The 27,300-nt window shown below is 44.7% G+C and overlaps 4 protein-coding genes across 4 annotated transcripts; all 4 read right to left on the bottom strand.

The window, feature by feature from the left end:
* Nucleotides 1-1,928: 1,928 nt before the first annotated feature.
* Nucleotides 1,929-2,818, bottom strand: LOC145535257 (protein phosphatase inhibitor 2 family member C-like). Its single transcript, XM_081563615.1, has one exon. It carries the CDS (start codon nt 2,729-2,731, stop codon nt 2,090-2,092), a length of 642 nt encoding a protein of 213 aa, XP_081419741.1. The 5' UTR covers nt 2,732-2,818; the 3' UTR covers nt 1,929-2,089.
* Nucleotides 2,819-9,958: 7,140 nt separating this feature from the next.
* LOC145535907 (protein phosphatase inhibitor 2 family member C-like) lies at nt 9,959-10,844 on the bottom strand. The gene has a single exon (XM_081564248.1). It carries the CDS (start codon nt 10,759-10,761, stop codon nt 10,120-10,122), a length of 642 nt encoding a protein of 213 aa, XP_081420374.1. The 5' UTR covers nt 10,762-10,844; the 3' UTR covers nt 9,959-10,119.
* A 7,122-nt stretch (nt 10,845-17,966) lies between these two features.
* On the bottom strand, nt 17,967-18,852 carry LOC145535956 (protein phosphatase inhibitor 2 family member C-like). The gene has a single exon (XM_081564306.1). The coding sequence runs from the start codon at nt 18,767-18,769 to the stop codon at nt 18,128-18,130; it is 642 nt and encodes a 213-aa protein (XP_081420432.1). The 5' UTR covers nt 18,770-18,852; the 3' UTR covers nt 17,967-18,127.
* A 7,115-nt stretch (nt 18,853-25,967) lies between these two features.
* Nucleotides 25,968-26,853, bottom strand: LOC145535889 (protein phosphatase inhibitor 2 family member C-like). Its single transcript, XM_081564233.1, has one exon. The coding sequence runs from the start codon at nt 26,768-26,770 to the stop codon at nt 26,129-26,131; it is 642 nt and encodes a 213-aa protein (XP_081420359.1). The 5' UTR covers nt 26,771-26,853; the 3' UTR covers nt 25,968-26,128.
* Between the last annotated feature and the right edge of the window lie 447 nt (nt 26,854-27,300).

Below are 27,300 nucleotides of genomic sequence, written 5' to 3'. Positions count from 1 at the left end.
AAAACATTTCACCGAAGAGGATCTACAGATTGCCAATAAGCACATGGAAAGATGTTCAACATCATTAACTATTAGCAAAAGGCAAATTAAGACACCAGTACACATAGATTAAAAATGACAAATGAAAAATAGAGGTAACACGAAATGCTGGCGAGGATGCAGAGAAACCGGAATGCTCACACGTTGCTGGGTGCTGGTGGGAATGTAAAATGGCACAGTCACTCTGTAAAACAATTTGGCAGTTTCTTAGGGAACTGCAACTACCATGCAAGCCAGCAATTGCACTCCTGGGCATTTATCCCAGAGAAGTGAAAACATATGCTCACACAAAAACCTGTACATGAATGTTCACAGCAGCTTCATTTGTAATACCAAAACCTGGAACTAGTCCATATGTCCTTGAATGGATAAAAGGCTAAAAAATCTGGTATATCCCAAAAGGTTACATGCTACATGTTTTCGTTTATATAATATTCTTGAAATGACAAAATTATAGAAATGGAGACCATGTGGCTGCAAATGGGCAACCTGAGGGATTCTTGCTGTGATGGAATGTTCTGTATCTTGATTGTAGTGATGATGTCAATATCTTGTTGTGGCGTTGCACTAGTTTTTCGATATGTTACCATAGGGAATCTGGGTGAAGGGTACACAGGCTCTCTCTGTATGATTTCTCACAACAGCATGTGAACCCACAATTACATCAGTAATGTTCCAAAGAGCAAAATGGAAATACACACACACACACACACACACACACACACACACACACAAAACCTTTGCGCTGTCTTCTGTCCACATACATTCTGGGACTGTAACCATGTCACCAGTTGCACAGGAGTCTGTTGTGAAAAAAAATCTCAGTTGTTCTCTAAAAGGTAATGAGAACAAATGATGAACTAATAATAGAAAATTGTTTAGCAGGCTGTAAACCAAAAAGGGGTAGAAATTTAGCAACTGAATTCTATTTCCCGACTATTACACTTCTGCTATGCAGTCTAGTTTCTCCACATCTTAGAAGATTGGAGGGGCCGTGATGGTTGAAACGGAAGTGACACTGTGGCAACAAGTGTTTCTGATGTTTTGATCATCTATGATACTCCATAAAAACTGTGCTGTGTATGCCCCAGAAAAGTGAAAGTGAATTTTATCTTAATTTGCTTTCAGTGTTTACAAGAAAATGACCAAATGTTTTCTTATAAAAACTAGTCCTTTTTCCATGAATCATCAGGTTAAATTGTTCCAGTGTCTACTCTGCCTGTGTGCACTATATGGGCAGACTTGATATCAGTTATTCTTAAAATTCTAATATTATCTCAGTGGTTCCTTCTCAAACCTGTCTTACTCTCTCCACCCATTGTTTCCTCAGTACTCCTGGGGCATGTGGTAATAAAGGATAGAGAGGGCAAGACTTCCTGGGGATGAGGAAAGAAAGAGTTATAATCGATATCAAATCTGCCCATATAGTGCACAGAGTAGACTATTGGGACAATTTCAACCTGATAATTCACAGGAAAAGGACTTTTTTTAATCAACAAAACATTTAGTCCTTTTCTTGTAAACACTGAAAGCAAAGTAAGATAAAATTTAAAGTTAAAATGCAACAATCACATAATATATTCCCTCTCAAGTAAACAGGCCGATCACCCTGAAGACAAGTGTTTTACAGCCTGAATATTCATCAGACTACATACCCCACTGTACCAATCGCCTTTTCCCTTTATAACAAAACCATTTCAATTAAAGGTAGTATGGTTAGAAGTGAATATAAATTAGTGCCCCCCCCGCACCCCTTTGAAACCTTTAACACATGAAAAGCTATATACTGTATACATTTACATTAAGGAACACTTTTCTCAAAGTAATGCGGTTTTAGAGGAATACCAGAATCGGTATTTACGGCAAAGAACCAGAGTACCAAGCAGAGATTTTTCCAGTTAAGCTAATATTTGCGATGTTTACCATTGAATTATCACAGTGCAATGTAACTGTTAAGTATTTCAGTACTTGCCGTGGACTAGAGGAACAAGATGTGGATGCAACAACTGCCACGTGGAGATCCACCATTGTCTACTGTATCAAATGCGTTCTACTTGTCGTCGTCTTCGTCATCATCATTGGTGTACCAGGCGGTCTGGGTCTTCAGGCCTTCGTCGCTGGTGGCACCTTGCTCTGCGTCTTCCTGGGTGGTAGTCTTGTCGTGGCTGACGACGTGCCAACTTTCTTCATCCTCGTCGTCATGCAGTAGATCTGTGGAAATCAGTAGTCTGGCGAGTTTGATGGTCTTTCCATCGCTGTAGTGAAGTTTCCTTTTCCTTTCGAACTGCCGATGTTTCTCTTGTCTGTCAAGGTAGAGTTTGCTGCTATGCGCTCCATCCAGTTCGGGCTCCCGCGCTGGATAGTCGGAATCGGAGGTGTAGATGGCGGCTAATCTCTTGGCTAAGTTGTCGAGAGTCGCGTCGAAAGAAGTTTCTGAACTTCCTTCCCCATAATCCTGCAGACCGAACTGGGGGGTGCTGGGCTCATTCACCTTCATGAAATCGCAGTCTCTGTACTCTGGACGGCAGGTAGCCAAGATGCTCGACTCGTCCCACTTCTGGGATTTCTTTCTATGGACCTCCGGGAGTGGTGCACCGGACTGCTGGGCCGAGCCTGCGACTGAGGAAGCCCTGGGACTTCTCTTTTTCAGGATTCCCTTGATGGGTCGGCGAGAGCTGGTGGAGCCTGACATGTTTGGAGAGTGAAGGGCCGCTGCGGAGTGTTGGGTCACCACAGCGGCCCGCTGTGCTTCAGGCACAAACTGCTGCGCGGTCTGGCTGCCGGACTGTGCCGCCTGCACTAAAGGCCTCGCGCCAGCTCCTGAGTCACAAAGTACCCCGTGGGTGACGCCACAATGGTCGCACCCCTCGTCAGCACCGCCGACAGCACGCCCTCAGCACGCCGACAGCGCCGCCTTCAGCACGCCGACAGAGCACGCCCTCAGCACGCCCACAGCGCCGACTTCAGCACGCCGACAGCGCCGCCTTCAGCACGCCGACAGCGCCGCCTTCAGCACGCTGTCAGCGCTGCAGTCAGTGCATAGTGGAAGTGGGCAGGAGAGTGGGCACCGCCCAAGCGGACCTCTTTTTTTTTTAAGTGTAAGATTAGGAAATCTGGAGAAGGGCATGCCAGTCCACTCCAGTATTCTTGCCTGGAGAATCCCATGGACAGAGGAGCCTGGTGAACCACATAACCCATGGGGTGGCAAAGAGTCGGACACAACTGATCAACTAACACTTTCACTTTTACTTCATAGTATATAGTTATATAACTGAATCACTTTCCTGTACACCAGAAACTAACACAACACTGTAAATCAACTATACTTCAATTTTAAAAAAGTGGCTCCTGAGTGCTGTGGCCCTACTCAGGACATCATCTTACTCCCCTGAGACTCCCCGATCACCTATCCAGCCACCTCATTTTGTCCACCTTGGGTCTTCCCCACTCCTCACTTTTGTCCCCACTTGCCAGCCTCTTGCCAGGGGGCCCTCCTCAAAGACCTGATTTGTCACCAAGGTAGCACTGGAGTGGCAGAACTCCTTTGTAAAACAGACAGGAGCTGGCTCAGTGGCCCAAGTAAGGGACGTAAACTTTTAGCACAGAAGAAAAATGCAAGAGGTTTATGGCATTGAATGTTATCATTTCTACCTCAGTATTTCCCTACACGACTGGTCTTTCGTCTTCTGTTTTCCTCCCTTAGTGTTTTCCTTCTGTCAGGCTCCAGCCTGGCTGGCCTCTCCTGCTGCCACTCTCCTGGGTTTCCTCCACCCCTCCTCCCCAGCCATCTGGGGAGGGATGAAGGGATGAAGATGGGTCCCTCTCTCCTCCCAGCACAAGCCAGCACCTTCCCCAACCCCCAGTTTCAACCATGAGCCCCAATGTTCCAAAAGAGGACAATCAGTTCAGTTCAGTCGCTCAGTCGTGTCCGCCTCTCTGTGACCCCTTGAATTGCAGCACGCCAGGCCTCTCTGTCCATCACCAACTCCGGGAGTCTACCCAAACCCATGTCCATGGAGTCGGTGATGCCATCCAACCATCTCATCCTCTGTCGTCCCCTTCTCCTCCAGCCCCCAATCCTACCCAGCATTAGGGTCTTTTCCAATGAGTCAACCCTTCGCATGAGGTGCCCAAAGTATTGGAGTTTCAGCTTCAACATCAGACCTTCCAATGAACACCCAGGATTGATCTCTTTTAGGATGGATTGATTGGATCTCCTTGCAGTCCAAGGGACTCTCAAGAGTCTTCTCCAACACCACAGTTCAAAATCATCAATTCTTCGGCGCTCAGCTTTCTTCATCGTCCAAGTCTCACATCCATACATGACCACTGGAAAAACCATAGCCTTGACTAGGCGGACTTTTGTTGGCAAAGTAATGTCTCTGCTTTTAAATATGCTATCTAGGTTGGCCATAACCTTCCTTCCAAGGAGTAAGCGTCTTTTAATTTCATGGGGGCAATCAACATCAGCAGTGATTCTGGAGCCTAAAAAAAAATAGTCTGACACTGTTTCCACTGTTTCCCCATCTATTTCCCATGAAGTGATGGGACCAGATGCCACGGTCTTAGTCTTCTGAACGTTGAGCTTTAAGCCAAGTTTTTCACTCTCCTCTTTCACCTTCATCAAGAGGCTCTTTAGTTCTTCTTCACTTTCTGCCATAAGGGTGGTGTCATCCGCATACCTGAGCTTATTGATATTTCTCCCGGCAATCTTGATTCCAGCTTGTGTTTCTTCCAGCCCAGCGTTTCTCATGATGTACTCTGCGTATAAGTTAAATAAGCAGGGTGACAATAGACAGCCTTCACGTACTCCTTTTCCTATTTGGAACCAGTCTGTTGTTCCATGTCCAGTTCTAACTGTTGCTTTCTGACCTGCATACAGGTTTCTCAAGAGACAGGTCAGATGGTCTGGTATTCCCATCTCTTTCAGAATTTTCCACAGTTGATTGTGATCCACACAGTCGAAGGCTTTGGCATAGTCAATAAAGCAGAAATAGATGTTTTTCTGGAACTCTCTTGCTTTTTCGATGATCCAGCGGATATTGGCAATTTGATCTCTGGTTCCTCTGCCTTTTCTAAAACCAGCTTGAACATCTGGAAGTTCACGGTTCACGTATTGCTGAAGCCTGTCTTGGAGAATTTTGAGCATCACTTTACTAGCATGTGAGATGAGTGCAATTGTGCAGTAGTTTGAGCATTCTTTGGCATTGCCTTTCTGAATGCAGAGTTCCAAAGAATAGCAAGGAGAGATAAGGAAGCCTTCCTCAGCGATCAGTGCAAAGAAACAGAGGAAAGCAACAGATTGGAAAAGACTAGAGATCTCTTCAAGAAAATTAGAGATACCAAAGGAACATTTCATGCAAAGATAGGCTCGATAAAGGACAGAAATGGTATGGACCTAACAGAAGCAGAAGATATTAAGAAGAGGTGGCAGGAATACACAGAAGAAATGTACAGAAAAGATCTTCACGACCCAGATAATCACGATGGTGTGATCACTCACCTAGAGCCAGACATCCTGGAATGGGAAGTCAAGTGGGCCTTAGAAAGCGTCACTACGAACAAAGCTAGTGGAGGTGATGGAATTCCAGTTTAGCTATTTCAAATCCTCAAAGGTGATGCTGTGAAAGTGCTGCACTCGATATGCCAGCAAATTTGGAAAACTCAGCAGTGGCCGCAGGACTGGAAGAGGTGAGTTTTCCTTCCAATCCCAAAGAAAGGTAATGCCAAAGAGGACAATACAGTGGCATAAAGCAGGAGCCAAAAACAAAGGAAGCATGGTTCGCATTTTACATAACTGCTTCACTTCTGAGACAAAGTGTCTACAATTCCTCATTCAAATAAGTTCAAAACTCAGCATCGCAGGAAAGGATTCTGCCAGAAAACAATGCAGAACCATTTGTTATTGCCTCAGAGGTCCTCATCTCTCTCTGTTGAGCTCGCTACTTGTGACTCCTTCCATGGCTGGTCCATAATCCCTCTTTACTGCCCGCCTCCCCAACCCCAGCCAGCTGTGAGCAGGGCGGCTGCTGCTGCTGAACTAGACCAGGTCTCAAGGGCTAGGCTCCCTCTGTCCTCACCTTCAGGAGACTGGGGCTCCTCTGAAGGCTGCGTGTGGCTTGCTTCGCAGGCATGTGGAAATCCCTTCGTTGCTTCAAGCCGTTACGTAATCTAAGTCAGGACTTGTCCCTCTTTAAATACAGGCATCCTCTTCTTTGAAAGTGTTCCCATCAATGAACATTTCAGAACCATACAGGTCTCCCGCACTAGACTTAGACCTCCTTGAGGGCAGAGATTGTGTTTCATTCATCTTTCTTTCCCTGGCTACTGCACCTGACACAGGGCTGTACTTGGTAAATGCACACACAAAAAATGTGTGCCCTTCAAAGTGCAATTGACACATATACTTGTCCCTGGTGGCATCTTTGTATGAATGAATGTCTCAGGCTCCTGGCCGAGCACAAGCTCGGAGCAGGGGATGGGAGGTGGTAGCAGGAGGACGTGGGCAGTGTGGCAGAGGTCACAGGCCCCTCCTAGAATAGACTGGAGGACATTCTCCTTAGACCAGTTGCACTGTCTGTACAGAAAAGCAGCCCCTGCTACAAGGTGAGGACAGATGTGTGTGATTAGGGGGGAGGGGTGGGGTGGGGTGGGGTGGGGTGGCTTCCACCACCACTAAGGACCTGCACAGAGCCAGTACTGTACGGTGGGGAAAACACCATGCCTGAGTCTGCCAGACAGGCTTGGGTATGAATCCTGATTCTACCACCTAGCAGCTATACATTTGGGCCAACTATGCAATGTTATTTATTTGAAATTTTCTCCTTTCTCAAATGGACAAAATACTATTTCAGAGGATCATTGGCATCACTGAAAGAGATAAGGCTTTCAAAGCCCTGGTACCCTGTCTGATACACTGCATATACTCAATAAATGGTGATTAGTAGTGGCAGGGGTAATAGCATTGCTTTAATTATTTGGCTGAGTGGAGAACTCTTCTTTTCTTCATCATTTCTTCACTAAGATTTTGTGTCCTCTTGATGACGGTTCAGAGTTAATGACTCATTGAGAGCAAGTCATAACTTTTAAAACTAGTGAGCTTAAACCTCCACTCTTTTTTTTTTTCCCTCATTTCTCCCCCTCCCTTCCCAGCTCTTTGCTTCTGGGTACCTCTTTGTCTCACTTTCATAGTCCCCTCCCTTTCATCCATATTCATACCGTGTTCTTCATTTACTCTAAAGTGTGAAGGGTTGATAAGTACCTACAGTGTTACTCCCAGAACAAAATCTTTTAAGAGAAAAAAATTCTGATCCTTTGAGTTCAGTATTTGTCAAATTGAGGTTGTAATTTCAAGGAACCAATTTAGTGGCTCTTGACTATCATTTTTTTTTAAATAATACTCTGCCTTATTAGAGCATGCTATTTAGTGTACTAATGTAGACGGGAAACAATGGAAGCAATTTCAAAGTCTAGGGGGGAAAATGGATTCGCTTTGACCTTCAAGTAGAAGTTACTCTTTTTTAGCAACCCATTTATACCATTTTCTGTCCCAGGTTTTAAATAGCCAGCCTGGCTGAATTTCCTACTTAAAAATGAGTGAACAAATGGTGACATCAAAGGAGTTAAGCAGGGGAGGTGATGTTGATAAAAAGTTGAAACTGGAACTCAACATTTTCAGATACCTTTTTCCAAAGGAAAATCAAACTTAAATAATAAAGGTCCATAATCTATGCATCCTAATACCATGTCACTTAATTAGGAAATCATGATTTGGAAAAAAAAAAATCTTTCGAGATTACATTTGACAAGGGTACCAAAATCACCACAAAGAAAAGGAAAACTTGATCAAGTGAATCACATCAAAATCAAAACCTTTTGCTTTGCAAAAGTGTCTGTGAGAGGATAATAATAAGCTACCAATTGTGAAAAAAATTGCAAAGAACTCTCAAGGTTGAATAGTAAAATAATCAAAATAGAAAATGAGCAGAAAACATTTCACCGAAGAGGATCTACAGATTGCCAATAAGCACATGGAAAGATGTTCAACATCATTAACTATTAGCAAAAGGCAAATTAAGACACCAGTACACATAGATTAAAAATGACAAATGAAAAATAGAGGTAACACGAAATGCTGGCGAGGATGCAGAGAAACCGGAATGCTCACACGTTGCTGGGTGCTGGTGGGAATGTAAAATGGCACAGTCACTCTGTAAAACAATTTGGCAGTTTCTTAGGGAACTGCAACTACCATGCAAGCCAGCAATTGCACTCCTGGGCATTTATCCCAGAGAAGTGAAAACATATGCTCACACAAAAACCTGTACATGAATGTTCACAGCAGCTTCATTTGTAATACCAAAACCTGGAACTAGTCCATATGTCCTTGAATGGATAAAAGGCTAAAAAATCTGGTATATCCCAAAAGGTTACATGCTACATGTTTTCATTTATATAATATTCTTGAAATGACAAAATTATAGAAATGGAGACCATGTGGCTGCAAATGGGCAACCTGAGGGATTCTTGCTGTGATGGAATGTTCTGTATCTTGATTGTAGTGATGATGTCAATATCTTGTTGTGGCGTTGCACTAGTTTTTCGATATGTTACCATAGGGAATCTGGGTGAAGGGTACACAGGCTCTCTCTGTATGATTTCTCACAACAGCATGTGAACCCACAATTACATCAGTAATGTTCCAAAGAGCAAAATGGAAATACACACACACACACACACACACACACACACACACACACACACAAAACCTTTGCGCTGTCTTCTGTCCACATACATTCTGGGACTGTAACCATGTCACCAGTTGCACAGGAGTCTGTTGTGAAAAAAAATCTCAGTTGTTCTCTAAAAGGTAATGAGAACAAATGATGAACTAATAATAGAAAATTGTTTAGCAGGCTGTAAACCAAAAAGGGGTAGAAATTTAGCAACTGAATTCTATTTCCCGACTATTACACTTCTGCTATGCAGTCTAGTTTCTCCACATCTTAGAAGATTGGAGGGGCCGTGATGGTTGAAACGGAAGTGACACTGTGGCAACAAGTGTTTCTGATGTTTTGATCATCTGTGATACTCCATAAAAACTGTGCTGTGTATGCCCCAGAAAAGTGAAAGTGAATTTTATCTTAATTTGCTTTCAGTGTTTACAAGAAAATGACCAAATGTTTTCTTATAAAAACTAGTCCTTTTTCCATGAATCATCAGGTTAAATTGTTCCAGTGTCTACTCTGCCTGTGTGCACTATATGGGCAGACTTGATATCAGTTATTCTTAAAAGTCTAATATTATCTCGGTGGTTCCTTCTCAAACCTGTCTTACTCTCTCCACCCATTGTTTCCTCAGTCCTCCTGGGGCATGTGGTAATAAAGGATAGAGAGGGCAAGACTTCCTGGGGATGAGGAAAGAAAGAGTTATAATCGATATCAAATCTGCCCATATAGTGCACAGAGTAGACTATTGGGACAATTTGAACCTGATAATTCACAGGAAAAGGACTTTTTTTAATCAACAAAACATTTAGTCCTTTTCTTGTAAACACTGAAAGCAAAGTAAGATAAAATTTAAAGTTAAAATGCAACAATCACATAATATATTCCCTCTCAAGTAAACAGGCCGATCACCCTGAAGACAAGTGTTTTACAGCCTGAATATTCATCAGACTACATACCCCACTGTACCAATCGCCTTTTCCCTTTATAACAAAACCATTTCAATTAAAGGTAGTATGGTTAGAAGTGAATATAAATTAGTGCCCCCCCCGCACCCCTTTGAAACCTTTAACACATGAAAAGCTATATACTATATACATTTACATTAAGGAACACTTTTCTCAAAGTAATGCGGTTTTAGAGGAATACCAGAATCGGTATTTACGGCAAAGAACCAGAGTACCAAGCAGAGATTTTTCCAGTTAAGCTATTATTTGCGATGTTTACCATTGAATTATCACAGTGCAATGTAACTGTTAAGTATTTCAGTACTTGCCACGGACTAGAGGAACAAGATGTGGATGCAACAACTGCCGCGTGGAGATCCACCATTGTCTACTGTATCAAATGCGGTCTACTTGTCGTCGTCTTCGTCATCATCATTGGTGTACCAGGCGGTCTGGGTCTTCAGGCCTTCGTCGCTGGTGGCACCTTGCTCTGCGTCTTCCTGGGTGGTAGTCTTGTCGTGGCTGACGACGTGCCAACTTTCTTCATCCTCGTCGTCATGCAGTAGATCTGTGGAAATCAGTAGTCTGGCGAGTTTGATGGTCTTTCCATCGCTGTAGTGAAGTTTCCTTTTCCTTTCGAACTGCCGATGTTTCTCTTGTCTGTCAAGGTAGAGTTTGCTGCTATGCGCTCCATCCAGTTCGGGCTCCCGCGCTGGATAGTCGGAATCGGAGGTGTAGATGGCGGCTAATCTCTTGGCTAAGTTGTCGAGAGTCGCGTCGAAAGAAGTTTCTGAACTTCCTTCCCCATAATCCTGCAGACCGAACTGGGGGGTGCTGGGCTCATTCACCTTCATGAAATCGCAGTCTCTGTACTCTGGACGGCAGGTAGCCAAGATGCTCGACTCGTCCCACTTCTGGGATTTCTTTCTATGGACCTCCGGGAGTGGTGCACCGGACTGCCGGGCCGAGCCTGCGACTGAGGAAGCCCTGGGACTTCTCTTTTTCAGGATTCCCTTGATGGGTCGGCGAGAGCTGGTGGAGCCTGACATGTTTGGAGAGTGAAGGGCCGCTGCGGAGTGTTGGGTCACCACAGCGGCCCGCTGTGCTTCAGGCACAAACTGCTGCGCGGTCTGGCTGCCGGACTGTGCCGCCTGCACTAAAGGCCTCGCGCCAGCTCCTGAGTCACAAAGTACCCCGTGGGTGACGCCACAATGGTCGCACCCCTCGTCAGCACCACGGACAGCACCCCCTCAGCACGCCCTCAGCACGCCGACAGCGCCGCCTTCAGCACGCCGACAGAGCTCGCCCTCAGCACGCCGACAGCGCCGCCTTCAGCACGCCGACAGCGCCGCCTTCAGCACGCTGTCAGCGCCGCAGTCAGCGCATAGTGGAAGTGGGCAGGAGAGTGGGCACCGCCCAAGCTGACCTCTTTTTTTTTTAAGTGTAAGATTAGGAAATCTGGAGAAGGGCATGCCAGTCCACTCCAGTATTCTTGCCTGGAGAATCCCATGGACAGAGGAGCCTGGTGAACCACATAACCCATGGGGTGGCAAAGAGTCGGACACAACTGATCAACTAACACTTTCACTTTTACTTCATAGTATATAGTTATATAACTGAATCACTTTCCTGTACACCAGAAACTAACACAACACTGTAAATCAACTATACTTCAATTTTAAAAAAGTGGCTCCTGAGTGCTGTGGCCCTACTCAGGACATCATCTTACTCCCCTGAGACTCCCAGATCACCTATCCAGCCACCTCATTTTGTCCACCTTGGGTCTTCCCCACTCCTCACTTTTGTCCCCACTTGCCAGCCTCTTGCCAGGGGGCCCTCCTCAAAGACCTGATTTGTCACCAAGGTAGCACTGGAGTGGCAGAACTCCTTTGTAAAACAGACAGGAGCTGGCTCAGTGGCCCAAGTAAGGGACGTAAACTTTTAGCACAGAAGAAAAATGCAAGAGGTTTATGGCATTGAATGTTATCATTTCTACCTCAGTATTTCCCTACACGACTGGAGTCTTTCGTCTTCTGTTTTCCTCCCTTAGTGTTTTCCTTCTGTCAGGCTCCAGCCTGGCTGGCCTCTCCTGCTGCCACTCTCCTGGGTTTCCTCCACCCCTCCTCCCCAGCCATCTGGGGAGGGATGAAGGGATGAAGATGGGTCCCTCTCTCCTCCCAGCACAAGCCAGCACCTTCCCCAACCCCCAGTTTCAACCATGAGCCCCAATGTTCCAAAAGAGGACAATCAGTTCAGTTCAGTCGCTCAGTCGTGTCCGCCTCTCTGTGACCCCTTGAATTGCAGCACGCCAGGCCTCTCTGTCCATCACCAACTCCGGGAGTCTACCCAAACCCATGTCCATGGAGTCGGTGATGCCATCCAACCATCTCATCCTCTGTCGTCCCCTTCTCCTCCAGCCCCCAATCCTACCCAGCATTAGGGTCTTTTCCAATGAGTCAACCCTTCGCATGAGGTGCCCAAAGTATTGGAGTTTCAGCTTCAACATCAGACCTTCCAATGAACACCCAGGATTGATCTCTTTTAGGATGGATTGATTGGATCTCCTTGCAGTCCAAGGGACTCTCAAGAGTCTTCTCCAACACCACAGTTCAAAATCATCAATTCTTCGGCGCTCAGCTTTCTTCATCGTCCAAGTCTCACATCCATACATGACCACTGGAAAATCCATAGCCTTGACTAGGCGGACTTTTGTTGGCAAAGTAATGTCTCTGCTTTTAAATATGCTATCTAGGTTGGCCATAACCTTCCTTCCAAGGAGTAAGCGTCTTTTAATTTCATGGGGGCAATCACCATCAGCAGTGATTCTGGAGCCTAAAAAAAAATAGTCTGACACTGTTTCCACTGTTTCCCCATCTATTTCCCATGAAGTGATGGGACCAGATGCCACGGTCTTAGTCTTCTGAACGTTGAGCTTTAAGCCAAGTTTTTCACTCTCCTCTTTCACCTTCATCAAGAGGCTCTTTAGTTCTTCTTCACTTTCTGCCATAAGGGTGGTGTCATCCGCATACCTGAGCTTATTGATATTTCTCCCGGCAATCTTGATTCCAGCTTGTGTTTCTTCCAGCCCAGCGTTTCTCATGATGTACTCTGCGTATAAGTTAAATAAGCAGGGTGACAATAGACAGCCTTCACGTACTCCTTTTCCTATTTGGAACCAGTCTGTTGTTCCATGTCCAGTTCTAACTGTTGCTTTCTGACCTGCATACAGGTTTCTCAAGAGACAGGTCAGATGGTCTGGTATTCCCATCTCTTTCAGAATTTTCCACAGTTGATTGTGATCCACACAGTCGAAGGCTTTGGCATAGTCAATAAAGCAGAAATAGATGTTTTTCTGGAACTCTCTTGCTTTTTCGATGATCCAGCGGATATTGGCAATTTGATCTCTGGTTCCTCTGCCTTTTCTAAAACCAGCTTGAACATCTGGAAGTTCACGGTTCACGTATTGCTGAAGCCTGTCTTGGAGAATTTTGAGCATTACTTTACTAGCATGTGAGATGAGTGCAATTGTGCAGTAGTTTGAGCATTCTTTGGCATTGCCTTTCTGAATGCAGAGTTCCAAAGAATAGCAAGGAGAGATAAGGAAGCCTTCCTCAGCGATCAGTGCAAAGAAACAGAGGAAAGCAACAGATTGGAAAAGACTAGAGATCTCTTCAAGAAAATTAGAGATACCAAAGGAACATTTCATGCAAAGATAGGCTCGATAAAGGACAGAAATGGTATGGACCTAACAGAAGCAGAAGATATTAAGAAGAGGTGGCAGGAATACACAGAAGAAATGTACAGAAAAGATCTTCATGACCCAGATAATCACGATGGTGTGATCACTCACCTAGAGCCAGACATCCTGGAATGGGAAGTCAAGTGGGCCTTAGAAAGCGTCACTACGAACAAAGCTAGTGGAGGTGATGGAATTCCAGTTTAGCTATTTCAAATCCTCAAAGGTGATGCTGTGAAAGTGCTGCACTCGATATGCCAGCAAATTTGGAAAACTCAGCAGTGGCCGCAGGACTGGAAGAGGTGAGTTTTCCTTCCAATCCCAAAGAAAGGTAATGCCAAAGAGGACAATACAGTGGCATAAAGCAGGAGCCAAAAACAAAGGAAGCATGGTTCGCATTTTACATAACTGCTTCACTTCTGAGACAAAGTGTCTACAATTCCTCATTCAAATAAGTTCAAAACTCAGCATCGCAGGAAAGGATCCTGCCAGAAAACAATGCAGAACCATTTGTTATTGCCTCAGAGGTCCTCATCTCTCTCTGTTGAGCTCGCTACTTGTGACTCCTTCCATGGCTGGTCCATAATCCCTCTTTACTGCCCGCCTCCCCAACCCCAGCCAGCTGTGAGCAGGGCGGCTGCTGCTGCTGAACTAGACCAGGTCTCAAGGGCTAGGCTCCCTCTGTCCTCACCTTCAGGAGACTGGGGCTCCTCTGAAGGCTGCGTGTGGCTTGCTTCGCAGGCATGTGGAAATCCCTTCGTTGCTTCAAGCCGTTACGTAATCTAAGTCAGGACTTGTCCCTCTTTAAATACAGGCATCCTCTTCTTTGAAAGTGTTCCCATCAATGAACATTTCAGAACCATACAGGTCTCCCGCACTAGACTTAGACCTCCTTGAGGGCAGAGATTGTGTTTCATTCATCTTTCTTTCCCTGGCTACTGCACCTGACACAGGGCTGTACTTGGTAAATGCACACACAAAAAATGTGTGCCCTTCAAAGTGCAATTGACACATATACTTGTCCCTGGTGGCATCTTTGTATGAATGAATGTCTCAGGCTCCTGGCCGAGCACAAGCTCGGAGCAGGGGATGGGAGGTGGTAGCAGGAGGACGTGGGCAGTGTGGCAGAGGTCACAGGCCCCTCCTAGAATAGACTGGAGGACATTCTCCTTAGACCAGTTGCACTGTCTGTACAGAAAAGCAGCCCCTGCTACAAGGTGAGGACAGATGTGTGTGATTAGGGGGGAGGGGTGGGGTGGGGTGGGGTGGGGTGGCTTCCACCACCACTAAGGACCTGCACAGAGCCAGTACTGTACGGTGGGGAAAACACCATGCCTGAGTCTGCCAGACAGGCTTGGGTATGAATCCTGATTCTACCACCTAGCAGCTATACATTTGGGCCAACTATGCAATGTTATTTATTTGAAATTTTCTCCTTTCTCAAATGGACAAAATACTATTTCAGAGGATCATTGGCATCACTGAAAGAGATAAGGCTTTCAAAGCCCTGGTACCCTGTCTGATACACTGCATATACTCAATAAATGGTGATTAGTAGTGGCAGGGGTAATAGCATTGCTTTAATTATTTGGCTGAGTGGAGAACTCTTCTTTTCTTCATCATTTCTTCACTAAGATTTTGTGTCCTCTTGATGACGGTTCAGAGTTAATGACTCATTGAGAGCAAGTCATAACTTTTAAAACTAGTGAGCTTAAACCTCCACTCTTTTTTTTTCCCCTCATTTCTCCCCCTCCCTTCCCAGCTCTTTGCTTCTGGGTACCTCTTTGTCTCACTTTCATAGTCCCCTCCCTTTCATCCATATTCATACCGTGTTCTTCATTTACTCTAAAGTGTGAAGGGTTGATAAGTACCTACAGTGTTACTCCCAGAACAAAATCTTTTAAGAGAAAAAAATTCTGATCCTTTGAGTTCAGTATTTGTCAAATTGAGGTTGTAATTTCAAGGAACCAATTTAGTGGCTCTTGACTATCATTTTTTTTTAAATAATACTCTGCCTTATTAGAGCATGCTATTTAGTGTACTAATGTAGAGGGGAAACAATGGAAGCAATTTCAAAGTCTAGGGGGGAAAATGGATTCGCTTTGACCTTCAAGTAGAAGTTACTCTTTTTTAGCAACCCATTTATACCATTTTCTGTCCCAGGTTTTAAATAGCCAGCCTGGCTGAATTTCCTACTTAAAAATGAGTGAACAAATGGTGACATCAAAGGAGTTAAGCAGGGGAGGTGATGTTGATAAAAAGTTGAAACTGGAACTCAACATTTTCAGATACCTTTTTCCAAAGGAAAATCAAACTTAAATAATAAAGGTCCATAATCTATGCATCCTAATACCATGTCACTTAATTAGGAAATCATGATTTGGAAAAAAAAAAATCTTTCGAGATTACATTTGACAAGGGTACCAAAATCACCACAAAGAAAAGGAAAACTTGATCAAGTGAATCACATCAAAATCAAAACCTTTTGCTTTGCAAAAGTGTCTGTGAGAGGATAATAATAAGCTACCAATTGTGAAAAAAATTGCAAAGAACTCTCAAGGTTGAATAGTAAAATAATCAAAATAGAAAATGAGCAGAAAACATTTCACCGAAGAGGATCTACAGATTGCCAATAAGCACATGGAAAGATGTTCAACATCATTAACTATTAGCAAAAGGCAAATTAAGACACCAGTACACATAGATTAAAAATGACAAATGAAAAATAGAGGTAACACGAAATGCTGGCGAGGATGCAGAGAAACCAGAATGCTCACACGTTGCTGGGTGCTGGTGGGAATGTAAAATGGCACAGTCACTCTGTAAAACAATTTGGCAGTTTCTTAGGGAACTGCAACTACCATGCAAGCCAGCAATTGCACTCCTGGGCATTTATCCCAGAGAAGTGAAAACATATGCTCACACAAAAACCTGTACATGAATGTTCACAGCAGCTTCATTTGTAATACCAAAACCTGGAACTAGTCCATATGTCCTTGAATGGATAAAAGGCTAAAAAATCTGGTATATCCCAAAAGGTTACATGCTACATGTTTTCGTTTATATAATATTCTTGAAATGACAAAATTATAGAAATGGAGACCATGTGGCTGCAAATGGGCAACCTGAGGGATTCTTGCTGTGATGGAATGTTCTGTATCTTGATTGTAGTGATGATGTCAATATCTTGTTGTGGCGTTGCACTAGTTTTTCGATATGTTACCATAGGGAATCTGGGTGAAGGGTACACAGGCTCTCTCTGTATGATTTCTCACAACAGCATGTGAACCCACAATTACATCAGTAATGTTCCAAAGAGCAAAATGGAAATACACACACACACACACACACACACACACAAAACCTTTGCTCTGTCTTCTGTCCACATACATTCTGGGACTGTAACCATGTCACCAGTTGCACAGGAGTCTGTTGTGAAAAAAAAAAATCTCAGTTGTTCTCTAAAAGATAATGAGAACAAATGATGAACTAATAATAGAAAATTGTTTAGCAGGCTGTAAACCAAAAAGGGGTAGAAATTTAGCAACTGAATTCTATTTCCTGACTATTACACTTCTGCTATGCAGTCTAGTTTCTCCACATCTTAGAAGATTGGAGGGGCCGTGATGGTTGAAACGGAAGTGACACTGTGGCAACAAGTGTTTCTGATGTTTTGATCATCTATGATACTCCATAAAAACTGTGCTGTGTATGCCCCAGAAAAGTGAAAGTGAATTTTATCTTAATTTGCTTTCAGTGTTTACAAGAAAATGACTAAATGTTTTCTTATAAAAACTAGTCCTTTTTCCATGAATCATCAGGTTAAATTGTTCCAGTGTCTACTCTGCCTGTGTGCACTATATGGGCAGACTTGATATGAGTTATTCTTAAGAGTCTAATATTATCTCGGTGGTTCCTTCTCAAACCTGTCTTACTCTCTCCACCCATTGTTTCCTCAGTCCTCCTGGGGCATGTGGTAATAAAGGATAGAGAGGGCAAGACTTCCTGGGGATGAGGAAAGAAAGAGTTATAATCGATATCAAATCTGCCCATATAGTGCACAGAGTAGACTATTGGGACAATTTGAACCTGATAATTCACAGGAAAAGGACTTTTTTTAATCAACAAAACATTTAGTCCTTTTCTTGTAAACACTGAAAGCAAAGTAAGATAAAATTTAAAGTTAAAATGCAACAATCACATAATATATTCCCTCTCAAGTAAACAGGCCGATCACCCTGAAGACAAGTGTTTTACAGCCTGAATATTCATCAGACTACATACCCCACTGTACCAATCGCCTTTTCCCTTTATAACAAAACCATTTCAATTAAAGGTAGTATGGTTAGAAGTGAATATAAATTAGTGCCCCCCCCGCACCCCTTTGAAACCTTTAACACATGAAAAGCTATATACTATATACATTTACATTAAGGAACACTTTTCTCAAAGTAATGCGGTTTTAGAGGAATACCAGAATCGGTATTTACGGCAAAGAACCAGAGTACCAAGCAGAGATTTTTCCAGTTAAGCTATTATTTGCGATGTTTACCATTGAATTATCACAGTGCAATGTAACTGTTAAGTATTTCAGTACTTGCCACGGACTAGAGGAACAAGATGTGGATGCAACAACTGCCGCGTGGAGATCCACCATTGTCTACTGTATCAAATGCGGTCTACTTGTCGTCGTCTTCGTCATCATCATTGGTGTACCAGGCGGTCTGGGTCTTCAGGCCTTCGTCGCTGGTGGCACCTTGCTCTGCGTCTTCCTGGGTGGTAGTCTTGTCGTGGCTGACGACGTGCCAACTTTCTTCATCCTCGTCGTCATGCAGTAGATCTGTGGAAATCAGTAGTCTGGCGAGTTTGATGGTCTTTCCATCGCTGTAGTGAAGTTTCCTTTTCCTTTCGAACTGCCGATGTTTCTCTTGTCTGTCAAGGTAGAGTTTGCTGCTATGCGCTCCATCCAGTTCGGGCTCCCGCGCTGGATAGTCGGAATCGGAGGTGTAGATGGCGGCTAATCTCTTGGCTAAGTTGTCGAGAGTCGCGTCGAAAGAAGTTTCTGAACTTCCTTCCCCATAATCCTGCAGACCGAACTGGGGGGTGCTGGGCTCATTCACCTTCATGAAATCGCAGTCTCTGTACTCTGGACGGCAGGTAGCCAAGATGCTCGACTCGTCCCACTTCTGGGATTTCTTTCTATGGACCTCCGGGAGTGGTGCACCGGACTGCTGGGCCGAGCCTGCGACTGAGGAAGCCCTGGGACTTCTCTTTTTCAGGATTCCCTTGATGGGTCGGCGAGAGCTGGTGGAGCCTGACATGTTTGGAGAGTGAAGGGCCGCTGCGGAGTGTTGGGTCACCACAGCGGCCCGCTGTGCTTCAGGCACAAACTGCTGCGCGGTCTGGCTGCCGGACTGTGCCGCCTGCACTAAAGGCCTCGCGCCAGCTCCTGAGTCACAAAGTACCCCGTGGGTGACGCCACAATGGTCGCACCCCTCGTCAGCACCGCCGACAGCACGCCCTCAGCACGCCGACAGCGCTGCCTTCAGCACGCCGACAGAGCACGCCCTCAGCACGCCGACAGCGCCGCCTTCAGCACGCCGACAGCGCCGCCTTCAGCACGCTGTCAGCGCTGCAGTCAGCGCATAGTGGAAGTGGGCAGGAGAGTGGGCACCGCCCAAGCGGACCTCTTTTTTTTTTAAGTGTAAGATTAGGAAATCTGGAGAAGGGCATGCCAGTCCACTCCAGTATTCTTGCCTGGAGAATCCCATGGACAGAGGAGCCTGGTGAACCACATAACCCATGGGGTGGCAAAGAGTCGGACACAACTGATCAACTAACACTTTCACTTTTACTTCATAGTATATAGTTATATAACTGAATCACTTTCCTGTACACCAGAAACTAACACAACACTGTAAATCAACTATACTTCAATTTTAAAAAAGTGGCTCCTGAGTGCTGTGGCCCTACTCAGGACATCATCTTACTCCCCTGAGACTCCCAGATCACCTATCCAGCCACCTCATTTTGTCCACCTTGGGTCTTCCCCACTCCTCACTTTTGTCCCCACTTGCCAGCCTCTTGCCAGGGGGCCCTCCTCAAAGACCTGATTTGTCACCAAGGTAGCACTGGAGTGGCAGAACTCCTTTGTAAAACAGACAGGAGCTGGCTCAGTGGCCCAAGTAAGGGACGTAAACTTTTAGCACAGAAGAAAAATGCAAGAGGTTTATGGCATTGAATGTTATCATTTCTACCTCAGTATTTCCCTACACGACTGGAGTCTTTCGTCTTCTGTTTTCCTCCCTTAGTGTTTTCCTTCTGTCAGGCTCCAGCCTGGCTGGCCTCTCCTGCTGCCACTCTCCTGGGTTTCCTCCACCCCTCCTCCCCAGCCATCTGGGGAGGGATGAAGGGATGAAGATGGGTCCCTCTCTCCTCCCAGCACAAGCCAGCACCTTCCCCAACCCCCAGTTTCAACCATGAGCCCCAATGTTCCAAAAGAGGACAATCAGTTCAGTTCAGTCGCTCAGTCGTGTCCGCCTCTCTGTGACCCCTTGAATTGCAGCACGCCAGGCCTCTCTGTCCATCACCAACTCCGGGAGTCTACCCAAACCCATGTCCATGGAGTCGGTGATGCCATCCAACCATCTCATCCTCTGTCGTCCCCTTCTCCTCCAGCCCCCAATCCTACCCAGCATTAGTGTCTTTTCCAATGAGTCAACCCTTCGCATGAGGTGCCCAAAGTATTGGAGTTTCAGCTTCAACATCAGACCTTCCAATGAACACCCAGGATTGATCTCTTTTAGGATGGATTGATTGGGTCTCCTTGGAGTCCAAGGGACTCTCAAGAGTCTTCTCCAACACCTCAGTTCAAAATCATCAATTCTTCGGCGCTCAGCTTTCTTCATCGTCCAAGTCTCACATCCATACATGACCACTGGAAAAACCATAGCCTTGACTAGGCGGACTTTTGTTGGCAAAGTAATGTCTCTGCTTTTAAATATGCTATCTAGGTTGGCCATAACCTTCCTTCCAAGGAGTAAGCGTCTTTTAATTTCATGGGGGCAATCACCATCAGCAGTGATTCTGGAGCCTAAAAAAAAATAGTCTGACACTGTTTCCACTGTTTCCCCATCTATTTCCCATGAAGTGATGGGACCAGATGCCACGGTCTTAGTCTTCTGAACGTTGAGCTTTAAGCCAAGTTTTTCACTCTCCTCTTTCACCTTCATCAAGAGGCTCTTTAGTTCTTCTTCACTTTCTGCCATAAGGGTGGTGTCATCCGCATACCTGAGCTTATTGATATTTCTCCCGGCAATCTTGATTCCAGCTTGTGTTTCTTCCAGCCCAGCGTTTCTCATGATGTACTCTGCATATAAGTTAAATAAGCAGGGTGACAATAGACAGCCTTCACGTACTCCTTTTCCTATTTGGAACCAGTCTGTTGTTCCATGTCCAGTTCTAACTGTTGCTTTCTGACCTGCATACAGGTTTCTCAAGAGACAGGTCAGATGGTCTGGTATTCCCATCTCTTTCAGAATTTTCCACAGTTGATTGTGATCCACACAGTCGAAGGCTTTGGCATAGTCAATAAAGCAGAAATAGATGTTTTTCTGGAACTCTCTTGCTTTTTCGATGATCCAGCGGATATTGGCAATTTGATCTCTGGTTCCTCTGCCTTTTCTAAAACCAGCTTGAACATCTGGAAGTTCACGGTTCACGTATTGCTGAAGCCTGTCTTGGAGAATTTTGAGCATTACTTTACTAGCATGTGAGATGAGTGCAATTGTGCAGTAGTTTGAGCATTCTTTGGCATTGCCTTTCTGAATGCAGAGTTCCAAAGAATAGCAAGGAGAGATAAGGAAGCCTTCCTCAGCGATCAGTGCAAAGAAACAGAGGAAAGCAACAGATTGGAAAAGACTAGAGATCTCTTCAAGAAAATTAGAGATACCAAAGGAACATTTCATGCAAAGATAGGCTCGATAAAGGACAGAAATGGTATGGACCTAACAGAAGCAGAAGATATTAAGAAGAGGTGGCAGGAATACACAGAAGAAATGTACAGAAAAGATCTTCACGACCCAGATAATCACGATGGTGTGATCACTCACCTAGAGCCAGACATCCTGGAATGGGAAGTCAAGTGGGCCTTAGAAAGCGTCACTACGAACAAAGCTAGTGGAGGTGATGGAATTCCAGTTTAGCTATTTCAAATCCTCAAAGGTGATGCTGTGAAAGTGCTGCACTCGATATGCCAGCAAATTTGGAAAACTCAGCAGTGGCCGCAGGACTGGAAGAGGTGAGTTTTCCTTCCAATCCCAAAGAAAGGTAATGCCAAAGAGGACAATACAGTGGCATAAAGCAGGAGCCAAAAACAAAGGAAGCATGGTTCGCATTTTACATAACTGCTTCACTTCTGAGACAAAGTGTCTACAATTCCTCATTCAAATAAGTTCAAAACTCAGCATCGCAGGAAAGGATTCTGCCAGAAAACAATGCAGAACCATTTGTTATTGCCTCAGAGGTCCTCATCTCTCTCTGTTGAGCTCGCTACTTGTGACTCCTTCCATGGCTGGTCCATAATCCCTCTTTACTGCCCGCCTCCCCAACCCCAGCCAGCTGTGAGCAGGGCGGCTGCTGCTGCTGAACTAGACCAGGTCTCAAGGGCTAGGCTCCCTCTGTCCTCACCTTCAGGAGACTGGGGCTCCTCTGAAGGCTGCGTGTGGCTTGCTTCCCAGGCATGTGGAAATCCCTTCGTTGCTTCAAGCCGTTACGTAATCTAAGTCAGGACTTGTCCCTCTTTAAATACAGGCATCCTCTTCTTTGAAAGTGTTCCCATCAATGAACATTTCAGAACCATACAGGTCTCCCGCACTAGACTTAGACCTCCTTGAGGGCAGAGATTGTGTTTCATTCATCTTTCTTTCCCTGGCTACTGCACCTGACACAGGGCTGTACTTGGTAAATGCACACACAAAAAATGTGTGCCCTTCAAAGTGCAATTGACACATATACTTGTCCCTGGTGGCATCTTTGTATGAATGAATGTCTCAGGCTCCTGGCCGAGCACAAGCTCGGAGCAGGGGATGGGAGGTGGTAGCAGGAGGACGTGGGCAGTGTGGCAGAGGTCACAGGCCCCTCCTAGAATAGACTGGAGGACATTCTCCTTAGACCAGTTGCACTGTCTGTACAGAAAAGCAGCCCCTGCTACAAGGTGAGGACAGATGTGTGTGATTAGGGGGGAGGGGTGGGGTGGGGTGGGGTGGGGTGGCTTCCACCACCACTAAGGACCTGCACAGAGCCAGTACTGTACGGTGGGGAAAACACCATGCCTGAGTCTGCCAGACAGGCTTGGGTATGAATCCTGATTCTACCACCTAGCAGCTATACATTTGGGCCAACTATGCAATGTTATTTATTTGAAATTTTCTCCTTTCTCAAATGGACAAAATACTATTTCAGAGGATCATTGGCATCACTGAAAGAGATAAGGCTTTCAAAGCCCTGGTACCCTGTCTGATACACTGCATATACTCAATAAATGGTGATTAGTAGTGGCAGGGGTAATAGCATTGCTTTAATTATTTGGCTGAGTGGAGAACTCTTCTTTTCTTCATCATTTCTTCACTAAGATTTTGTGTCCTCTTGATGACGGTTCAGAGTTAATGACTCATTGAGAGCAAGTCATAACTTTTAAAACTAGTGAGCTTAAACCTCCACTCTTTTTTTTTTTCCCTCATTTCTCCCCCTCCCTTCCCAGCTCTTTGCTTCTGGGTACCTCTTTGTCTCACTTTCATAGTCCCCTCCCTTTCATCCATATTCATACCGTGTTCTTCATTTACTCTAAAGTGTGAAGGGTTGATAAGTACCTACAGTGTTACTCCCAGAACAAAATCTTTTAAGAGAAAAAAATTCTGATCCTTTGAGTTCAGTATTTGTCAAATTGAGGTTGTAATTTCAAGGAACCAATTTAGTGGCTCTTGACTATCATTTTTTTTTAAATAATACTCTGCCTTATTAGAGCATGCTATTTAGTGTACTAATGTAGAGGGGAAACAATGGAAGCAATTTCAAAGTCTAGGGGGGAAAATGGATTCGCTTTGACCTTCAAGTAGAAGTTACTCTTTTTTAGCAACCCATTTATACCATTTTCTGTCCCAGGTTTTAAATAGCCAGCCTGGCTGAATTTCCTACTTAAAAATGAGTGAACAAATGGTGACATCAAAGGAGTTAAGCAGGGGAGGTGATGTTGATAAAAAGTTGAAACTGGAACTCAACATTTTCAGATACCTTTTTCCAAAGGAAAATCAAACTTAAATAATAAAGGTCCATAATCTATGCATCCTAATACCATGTCACTTAATTAGGAAATCATGATTTGGAAAAAAAAAAATCTTTCGAGATTACATTTGACAAGGGTACCAAAATCACCACAAAGAAAAGGAAAACTTGATCAAGTGAATCACATCAAAATCAAAACCTTTTGCTTTGCAAAAGTGTCTGTGAGAGGATAATAATAAGCTACCAATTGTGAAAAAAATTGCAAAGAACTCTCAAGGTTGAATAGTAAAATAATCAAAATAGAAAATGAGCAGAAAACATTTCACCGAAGAGGATCTACAGATTGCCAATAAGCACATGGAAAGATGTTCAACATCATTAACTATTAGCAAAAGGCAAATTAAGACACCAGTACACATAGATTAAAAATGACAAATGAAAAATAGAGGTAACACGAAATGCTGGCGAGGATGCAGAGAAACCGGAATGCTCACACGTTGCTGGGTGCTGGTGGGAATGTAAAATGGCACAGTCACTCTGTAAAACAATTTGGCAGTTTCTTAGGGAACTGCAACTACCATGCAAGCCAGCAATTGCACTCCTGGGCATTTATCCCAGAGAAGTGAAAACATATGCTCACACAAAAACCTGTACATGAATGTTCACAGCAGCTTCATTTGTAATACCAAAACCTGGAACTAGTCCATATGTCCTTGAATGGATAAAAGGCTAAAAAATCTGGTATATCCCAAAAGGTTACATGCTACATGTTTTCGTTTATATAATATTCTTGAAATGACAAAATTATAGAAATGGAGACCATGTGGCTGCAAATGGGCAACCTGAGGGATTCTTGCTGTGATGGAATGTTCTGTATCTTGATTGAAGTGATGATGTCAATATCTTGTTGTGGCGTTGCACTAGTTTTTCGATATGTTACCATAGGGAATCTGGGTGAAGGGTACACAGGCTCTCTCTGTATGATTTCTCACAACAGCATGTGAACCCACAATTACATCAGTAATGTTCCAAAGAGCAAAATGGAAATACACACACACACACACACACACACACACACACAAAACCTTTGCGCTGTCTTCTGTCCACATACATTCTGGGACTGTAACCATGTCACCAGTTGCACAGGAGTCTGTTGTGAAAAAAAAAATCTCAGTTGTTCTCTAAAAGATAATGAGAACAAATGATGAACTAATAATAGAAAATTGTTTAGCAGGCTGTAAACCAAAAAGGGGTAGAAATTTAGCAACTGAATTCTATTTCCTGACTATTACACTTCTGCTATGCAGTCTAGTTTCTCCACATCTTAGAAGATTGGAGGGGCCGTGATGGTTGAAACGGAAGTGACACTGTGGCAACAAGTGTTTCTGATGTTTTGATCATCTATGATACTCCATAAAAACTGTGCTGTGTATGCCCCAGAAAAGTGAAAGTGAATTTTATCTTAATTTGCTTTCAGTGTTTACAAGAAAATGACCAAATGTTTTCTTATAAAAACTAGTCCTTTTTCCATGAATCATCAGGTTAAATTGTTCCAGTGTCTACTCTGCCTGTGTGCACTATATGGGCAGACTTGATATCAGTTATTCTTAAAAGTCTAATATTATCTCGGTGGTTCCTTCTCAAACCTGTCTTACTCTCTCCACCCATTGTTTCCTCAGTCCTCCTGGGGCATGTGGTAATAAAGGATAGAGAGGGCAAGACTTCCTGGGGATGAGGAAAGAAAGAGTTATAATCGATATCAAATCTGCCCATATAGTGCACAGAGTAGACTATTGGGACAATTTGAACCTGATAATTCACAGGAAAAGGACTTTTTTTAATCAACAAAACATTTAGTCCTTTTCTTGTAAACACTGAAAGCAAAGTAAGATAAAATTTAAAGTTAAAATGCAACAATCACATAATATATTCCCTCTCAAGTAAACAGGCCGATCACCCTGAAGACAAGTGTTTTACAGCCTGAATATTCATCAGACTACATACCCCACTGTACCAATCGCCTTTTCCCTTTATAACAAAACCATTTCAATTAAAGGTAGTATGGTTAGAAGTGAATATAAATTAGTGCCCCCCCCGCACCCCTTTGAAACCTTTAACACATGAAAAGCTATATACTATATACATTTACATTAAGGAACACTTTTCTCAAAGTAATGCGGTTTTAGAGGAATACCAGAATCGGTATTTACGGCAAAGAACCAGAGTACCAAGCAGAGATTTTTCCAGTTAAGCTATTATTTGCGATGTTTACCATTGAATTATCACAGTGCAATGTAACTGTTAAGTATTTCAGTACTTGCCACGGACTAGAGGAACAAGATGTGGATGCAACAACTGCCGCGTGGAGATCCACCATTGTCTACTGTATCAAATGCGGTCTACTTGTCGTCGTCTTCGTCATCATCATTGGTGTACCAGGCGGTCTGGGTCTTCAGGCCTTCGTCGCTGGTGGCACCTTGCTCTGCGTCTTCCTGGGTGGTAGTCTTGTCGTGGCTGACGACGTGCCAACTTTCTTCATCCTCGTCGTCATGCAGTAGATCTGTGGAAATCAGTAGTCTGGCGAGTTTGATGGTCTTTCCATCGCTGTAGTGAAGTTTTCTTTTCCTTTCGAACTGCCGATGTTTCTCTTGTCTGTCAAGGTAGAGTTTGCTGCTATGCGCTCCATCCAGTTCGGGCTCCCGCGCTGGATAGTCGGAATCGGAGGTGTAGATGGCGGCTAATCTCTTGGCTAAGTTGTCGAGAGTCGCGTCGAAAGAAGTTTCTGAACTTCCTTCCCCATAATCCTGCAGACCGAACTGGGGGGTGCTGGGCTCATTCACCTTCATGAAATCGCAGTCTCTGTACTCTGGACGGCAGGTAGCCAAGATGCTCGACTCGTCCCACTTCTGGGATTTCTTTCTATGGACCTCCGGGAGTGGTGCACCGGACTGCCGGGCCGAGCCTGCGACTGAGGAAGCCCTGGGACTTCTCTTTTTCAGGATTCCCTTGATGGGTCGGCGAGAGCTGGTGGAGCCTGACATGTTTGGAGAGTGAAGGGCCGCTGCGGAGTGTTGGGTCACCACAGCGGCCCGCTGTGCTTCAGGCACAAACTGCTGCGCGGTCTGGCTGCCGGACTGTGCCGCCTGCACTAAAGGCCTCGCGCCAGCTCCTGAGTCACAAAGTACCCCGTGGGTGACGCCACAATGGTCGCACCCCTCGTCAGCACCACGGACAGCACCCCCTCAGCACGCCCTCAGCACGCCGACAGCGCCGCCTTCAGCACGCCGACAGAGCTCGCCCTCAGCACGCCGACAGCGCCGCCTTCAGCACGCCGACAGCGCCGCCTTCAGCACGCTGTCAGCGCCGCAGTCAGCGCATAGTGGAAGTGGGCAGGAGAGTGGGCACCGCCCAAGCTGACCTCTTTTTTTTTTAAGTGTAAGATTAGGAAATCTGGAGAAGGGCATGCCAGTCCACTCCAGTATTCTTGCCTGGAGAATCCCATGGACAGAGGAGCCTGGTGAACCACATAACCCATGGGGTGGCAAAGAGTCGGACACAACTGATCAACTAA

The sequence above is a fragment of the Giraffa tippelskirchi genome, chromosome X, assembly GCF_054371585.1.
Source record: "Giraffa tippelskirchi isolate mGirTip1 chromosome X, T2T-mGirTip1v1.2.pri, whole genome shotgun sequence".
NCBI classification, from domain to species: Eukaryota; Metazoa; Chordata; class Mammalia; order Artiodactyla; family Giraffidae; genus Giraffa; species Giraffa tippelskirchi.
This window is presented reverse-complemented; position numbering and strand designations above follow the sequence as displayed.